At 44.3% G+C, this 7,229-nt stretch overlaps 1 protein-coding gene across 2 annotated transcripts in view; it reads right to left on the bottom strand.

Annotated features, from left to right (window-relative positions):
* Nucleotides 1-1,559: 1,559 nt before the first annotated feature.
* si:ch211-161h7.8 (thiosulfate:glutathione sulfurtransferase) overlaps nucleotides 1,560-7,229 on the bottom strand; it is a 31,397-nt gene continuing 25,727 nt past the window's right edge. For both annotated transcript variants that reach the window (XM_038802379.1, XM_038802380.1), the window contains exon 4: nucleotides 1,560-1,722. In XM_038802379.1, coding sequence (XP_038658307.1) covers nucleotides 1,662-1,722 — 61 coding nt within the window. In that variant the 3' untranslated portion in view covers nucleotides 1,560-1,661. The remainder of the gene's footprint in view (nucleotides 1,723-7,229) is intronic.

The raw sequence follows: 7,229 nt of genomic DNA, 5'->3' as shown, positions 1-7,229 counted from the left end.
TGGGTCACTGTCCGTGTGGAGTATGCACGTTCTCCCCATGTCTGTGTGGGTTTCACCCCCACAACACAAAGATGTGCAAGTTAGTTGGATTGGCCATGCTAAATTTTCCCTTAATTGGAAAAATTAATTTGGTACTCTAAATTTATTTTTAAAAAAGGAATGTTTACCAAGCTGGAGAGATCAGAGGAGAGAGCAGAATGCTGTAGAGAAAAGCTGCATGGAAGCCGTCTCTCACTCTCTCTCACAGGTATTGTGTCTGGATTTGCAAAGTAAACATCCTGAGTAGAGAAACCTAATGTAAACCAAATCTTTTGGGAATCAAACTTGGAAATTTGCTCCATACAACTACACCCAAGAAGGCGGCTGAACAAAATGGCCGCAATGTGGAATCGCCGTATTGAGACCCGCCAAATGACGATTAACCGTAAGCTTCTTTGATTGATTATTTTCTTCACAAGCTGTAAAATATTTTTAAGTCTATCCTCTTATTCTACCATCTGTACCAGTGTGTGTTTGGGTCCTGGGAATATGTGTGACACTGGAATTCTGGTTTACCTAGTTTTTCTTATATTCTTTTTTAAACTCTGAAAACCTGTCTGGCTAATTTTTTATCATTTGAAAGTTTACATAGGTTTCATCACTAGACCCCACACTCTGTGCGTGGCATGGTCACACAGTGGTTAGCACTGTCGCTGCACTTCTCCAGTGTCGCAGGTTCGATTCCCGGCTTGCGTCACGGTGCAGAGTCTGCACATTCTCTCCGTGTGTGCGTGAGTTTCCTCCGGGAGCTCCGGTTTCCTCCCACAGTCCAAAGATGTGCAGGTTAGGTGGATTGGCCATGTTAAATTGCCCTTGGTGCCCTTGGGTTACTGGGTTATGGGGATAGGGTGGAGGTTTGGGCTTGTGTAGGGTGCTCTTTCCAAGGACCAGTGCAGACTCGATGGGCCGAATGGCCTCCTTCAGCACAGTAAATTCTATGATTTGTCAGCCAACACATCTATCCTTGTGTTGCACTGCCTTTTGGAAAGAAAACAAACTCATTACCCAGTTGGATGATGCTTGAGTGTCAGTCTATCAGCTTCAAGTCCCAATTTTCAATATTTTTACATCTGGTTAAAGATAAATGGTTTAAGAAAATGAAACAAAACAAATATTTTTTAATGTCTTGATGCCTTTCCTCCAGAATTGTACACATCAGTGTACTGGAGATTGATCATCAATTGCTGGAGACTCCAGGCCAACCTGGAGGGTTGGAAAACCTAAGAGCTGGTTGAGGATTCTTTGCTGCCTACCCCCTCAGGTATCATGTTAATATGGCAAATTAGGCCCAGTTGACATAATTGGACTCCAATCTGCATATTAAAATAGGATCCCATTGGCGTGGATCAGGTTCCCTTGCTGCAAGCAATTTTAAAAATACAGTCAATCGGATCAAGGTGGGAAAGGAGTGAGTGATCTCGACACTCCATTTTAACCGATTCCCATTACCTGTAATGCCATAGCGAAAAGTATGATAGATTATTTCCCTCAATAGATAAAATAAAGACCCGGGGCTATGATTTCTCACAAATTGAGCTGTTTAATAGCAACTGGATCAGAGCTCACAGGTCTGCCACAGTATTTCACTGCGTCCTCAACTTTTGGTGGTGGAAAATTCGTGGTCATTTGCAATGTCCTTCACGCTCTACCCATTCGATGTATCCACCTTTGTAGTGACGAGCCCTAGAGACAAAATATAAAGAGCATGATGTGTATAAAATAAAAACTTGCAGATAATTTCTTGACACAACTCATGCAAACATTCAGTTATCTAGCTTCCCACATCTACGAATTCATCACTTGACCTTTTCCATTTGAAACTGTTAATTGCGTCTGATTAACACAGATGATGGATCCAAAGGTCATTGAGCTAGCTGGTTTTCAATGAAATTTTAATTATATTTGTGTCAAAATGGTTGGACTAATGTAATTTTATTTGCGTATTCTGTGCTCAATGCTTTGATTATAATAATAATCATCTTTATTGTCACAAGTAGGCTTACATTAGCACTGCAACAAAGTTACCATGAAAAGCCCCTAGTTGCCACATTCCAGAGCCTGTTCAGGTACACGGAGGGAGAATTTAGAATGTCCAATTCATCTAACAACATGTCTTTCGGGACTTGTGGGAGGAAACCGGAGCACCCGGAGAAAACCCACGCAGACACAGGGAGAACATGCAGACTCCGCACAGACAGTGGCCCAGGCCGGGAATCGAACCTAGGGTCCTGGCGCAGTGAAGCAACAGTGCTCCACATTGTTGGGTCAACAGTTAATTGGTCACCTTTCTATGGTTCACAACACAACTCAAACGTGCGTGACACATTTCATAGAGGAACATATTCATATACAACATAAGTAATCAATCTAATCCATAGAAAAGAGGAGTTTCACTTTCTGTATCTTTTGAGCTTTCCAACTAATTCTAGAAAACCATACTCCTTTATATATGCATTTCAGATAAGTCTGCATGATTTATCTGATCTTCAATCCATTCAAAGAATACTTTCCACAACCAAGGTTTCCTGATCTATATGTTATTGAATCCTTTGAGAACTAGTTTTATTTGCAAAGTATCTTCCAAAATATCCCTCCATACTATTGTTATTTGGGCCCGTTTGGGATTGCACTCGGCACTAAAAATTATGGTCATGATCGATGCCATCCCAATCACTATTTCCCTACTGAAGCATCCTTCTGTTTTCTTGCTTATTATAGAAAAGATTTTGCTCTATGACCAGTTACTATTACATAGGTCAGCTTGACCTTTAGCCCCCAAACTCCAGTATGTTCAAGTACTTCATGGGTCATAAAATACTCTGAATGATTCCTTTTATTGTTACGACACCTGATCAATTCCAGTCCCACTCATCCTGGAGTCACAACACAAATGAATTAACCAATAATTCTTATAAAAGTCTGTAGCCCTTAGCTGCCCATTAAACAACACCCATGCAGGCTCATTCCACGATATACACCCCAGGTACAGACGGAGATGGCTGATTTACGTAAATGCAAAACAGGACACCCTGACAGAGTTAATGAAGGACTGAAGGCTAGGAAACAGAGCATGGGAACTTCATCCAGAAGAAGGTATCAGTGGTGGTTACATGTAAAAAAAAAAAGCTAGCTTGGAAAGGCAGATTCGAAGAAAGCTGAGATCCAGCCTTAGGTTGCACAGGAACCCGATCATACCAGCAATCATCTGTCATGAGATTAAAGAGGAGCGACAACAACTTCAACAAGGGAGAGAGCTACTCACAAGACTGCAGATTGCAATGAAAAAAACTGCAGGAACTGTGGAGCTCCAAGAGGAGTTCAATTCCGATCACAATGGTGGCACAGGAACTGATGACACTAGGATCTGGTCAGGAGGGACAAGCGAAGGGCTGAAGCTGTCTCATTGTTTCACAGAGAACATCGTCCATGGTGGAATATGGATGCTGAACAGCTGGCACAAATGTAGCCAGGAAATTCCACAAACTTTGAAGATGCAAAAAACTGGTGTTTTACACTGACCAACTGCACCGCTGTTGCCAATGACTTTTGGCTATCCTCAACAGACCGCAAAGAAAGTGGAGTACAAAACTGTTGGTAAATGTGATGAACTGATGATGAATTCTGCAACATCGATCAACAACCGGTCTTCCCAGGGCAGCATGGTGGTGCAGTGGTTAGCACTGTGGTCTCATGGCGCCTAGGTCCTAGGTTCGATCCCGGCCCTGGGTCACTGTCCATGTGGAGTTTGCACATTCACCCCGTGTTTGCGTGGGTTTCGCCCCCACAACCCAAAGATGTGCAGGTGGATTGGCCATGCTAAATTGCCCCTTAATTGGAAAAAAATGAATTGGGTACTCTAAAAATTATTTTTTAAAACAATCGGTCTTCCATCAAGTGGAACACTCTGCTGGTAAAGCCAGACAATTGCAATTAATTAAATTGTTGATGAAGTTTTACTGTGGAAAAGTATGGAGACTATCACAGAGACCCCATCTTGATGTTTGATAATACCTGGACTGCTTAGACAGAACTAGTGCAAAGGTTTGTCTGAAAGAAAATGTGATTGATGATAATTATCAAGATGGTTATATGGGAGAAGACTACAATGGACTATATTCATGTGATGTTTGCTCGTTTGAAAAATGTAAAATTATATGTTGTATAGAATTTAGCTTGTATGTAGCCATAAGAAATGTTTAAAGTTGGAAAGGGTGCCTAAAATGAAGCCATCTATGTATCGTGATGGTTAATTTTTTCTGTAGGAGGGAGGTGCTGCGATAGAGAGATGTTAAAAAATTGGATCCGGAAATGGGATCTGAGATGTAGTAGGCTACTTAAGAGTTAACAAACTGAGGGTAAAACTACTGGCACTGAGTCAGAGTTATACTCCCACATCTGACCTTAGTTACACTGTCCCATTCAGACTTAAACTTGTTAATAGGAATAAACAGAATTACCGCGTTCAGCCAGGGTGATTCACTCAAGATCCATTGTCCTCTGGGACATTAATCTGACCAGCAATTAGCCCATTACAGAGTCTGATGACCTCTTTGTGCGTAAGGTGTGGAGGTTAATTTCATATTCATAGCATGGCCCTGTACTTTTGTGTAAACGGGAGTCGGCAATCAAAAGCCCAGATAGCAATGATGGGTTCAAATCTGGAGACCCTCAGGCAGAAGCATTGTTTGAGGAGTTTAGCTGTGCTCAGAGAGAGAAAAGAATCCTGTTCAATCAGGTCAGGGCAAAAGGATTTGGAAAGCCACCGAGAGAGGTCATGAAAACCTGCACAGGGACCGGCTTTTGCAAGGAGTCTGAAGGGGCGACAATAAGAGTCTATTCTGTAAATGCAAATATCATTGTAGCCTGCCTGCCTAAGTGCAGCTGAGAGCTGTATGTTCATTTTACGTGCTGTTTAATGGGAAATTGTGTGTTATGATTAAAAGTTACAAGTAAGTTATTCTTATTAGGTTTGAAGTTTAAAAGTTTAAATATTGTTTTTCTTTTGTTTTAATAAAGTTTTGTTTGTAAAAATAACCAAACCATATTTCTTATGCAATCACTCCTGGAGTGAATCTATCTTACTGCACAATCTTAAAAAAAATTTTAAAATTGGATTCTGGTCCAGTATCTTAGCCACAATTAGGATCTGTCCAGGCATCCATAACACTTGCAGAGTCATTCATTCAGTCCTAGCAAGCTTTTGTTTGGAGAGCTAGTTTAATTTTTATTAAACTGGGCCCTCAGGCCTTTTTCTTTCATGAGGCACTTTATCTCACACCAAACCCTGGTTCCAGCTCTTCATGTGACTTCAGGCCTCTGGAATCTCGGAGAATGGAACCCCTATAACCCAGCCTCCATCTCCCCCCCCCCCCCCCCCCCCCCCCCGCCACCCCCTCCCCCCCAACACCCCTCCACGCTTCCTCCCACTTCCAGTTACCTTCAATTCCTTATAAATCTCCGGCACCCTACCTTCGGCAACTCCTGTTTTTGAAACCACCTTCTCCTGCAGCCCGGGGTGGCTGTTCGGGAAAAGATGACACCTGCTTCCTAACATAATCCCCTGTAATTACCGGAACCCATTCCCGCTGTGCAGCTCATACTCCTTCCAGTTCCTCGAAGCTTGAAAAACTGCCCCCCACAAATAGGTCCCCAAACCATTCAATCCCCGCTCGCCGCCACCCCCGAAACCCCACAGACCGGTGCCCAAACCGAGGTACCCGCCAACCCCAGGTGCTGCTGCCACTGTCCCCACACCCTTAGAATCACCACCACCACTGGGCTCGTGGAGTACCTGGCCAGTAAGAACGGCAGAGTCAACAGTGCCCCTAAACTAGTGACCTTACAAGAGTCTGCCTCCATCCACTCCCACACCGACCCCTCCCCCACTCCCACCACCTCATCATGGCTATATTAGTTGCCCAGTGGTAGTTCATTAAATTTGGCAGGGCCAGCCCCCATTCCTGCCCCATCCCCAAGTCCTCGCTGCAGCTACGCGTTCTTTACCCGGGGGGGGGGGGGGGGGGGGGGGGGGGGGGGATTTCCCCATCCAAACATACCTTGAAATCAGGGTGTTAACTTTTCTTAAAAAGGCCTTTGGGATAAAAATTGTGAAGTTCTGAAAAACGAATAGGAACCTCGAGAGCACCGTCATTTTCATGGTTTGCACCCGCCCTGCAAGCGACAACGGGAGCATATCCCACCTCTTAAAATCCCCCTTCATCTGCTCAACCAGCATCAACCTGCGCCCAGTTCAATTTGTGCAAATGTTCCCATTCCTGCGGCAGCTCACTCGCTTGCGGCTTCCTCATAACAGGCTTCCTCAAAAGAAATTTGTCCTTATTTGAGTCCTAAATGGCCAAATGGCCAACCCCTGATATTTAGAAAGTGTTTCCTAATTTTTACGGCATTGGAATTTTCAAAGCGGGGGGGGGGGGGGGGGGGGGGGTGCACGACGAATCCTCGTCAGACCCAAAACAGTGTGGAGTTATAGTATCCATAGAATCTCCAATCAGAAGTCAGAGAGGCTCGACGTCCTGTTGGGTGGGGTAACACTATAGAAGGTGCCACAGCCCAGGAGAATGTAAGTTTGTGCTGTTGAGATTGGTGTAGCGGGCAGTGAGGGGTGCAGCGTAGCTTGTAGGGTTGGAGTTGGAGTTGATCAAGGGGTCAGAGGTGAGGAGCCGGTGATCGCAGGTGTGGGGTACAATTGTGTGGAGTAAAGCGATTTAGTTTGGGAGCTTCAGAGGCTCCACCCCTTGTCCTTCTGGTCCTCTAACAGTGCTAGAAAGGTACTTACCACTTTCAGTCCTTGCCTCCCACTTCCATTAGTGAGGTTAAAATTCCTCTCCAAGTCCCTGGTGGTAGATTCCCCAGCAAGAGGAAACAGCCTCCCAGTGTCTGCCGTGTCAAAACTTCTAAGAATGTTATACATTTCAATGAGATCCCCTCTCATTCTTCTAAATTATACAGAATGTATGCCCAATGTACTCGATCTCTCCTCATGGGGAAACCTCTCAACCCAGTATTCAATTTCATAGAATTTACAGTGCAGGAGGCCCTTCAGCCCATCGAGTTTGCACCAGCTCTTGGAAAAAGGACCCTACCCAAGGCCAACACCACCATCCTATCCCCATAACCCAGTAACCCCACCCAACACTAAGGGCAATTTTGGACAATAAGGGCAATTTATC

Source organism: Scyliorhinus canicula, chromosome 7, assembly GCF_902713615.1.
Source record: "Scyliorhinus canicula chromosome 7, sScyCan1.1, whole genome shotgun sequence".
NCBI classification, from domain to species: domain Eukaryota; kingdom Metazoa; phylum Chordata; class Chondrichthyes; order Carcharhiniformes; family Scyliorhinidae; genus Scyliorhinus; species Scyliorhinus canicula.
The sequence above is the reverse complement of the archived record's forward strand: the minus strand, read 5'-3'. Positions and strand labels throughout refer to the sequence as shown.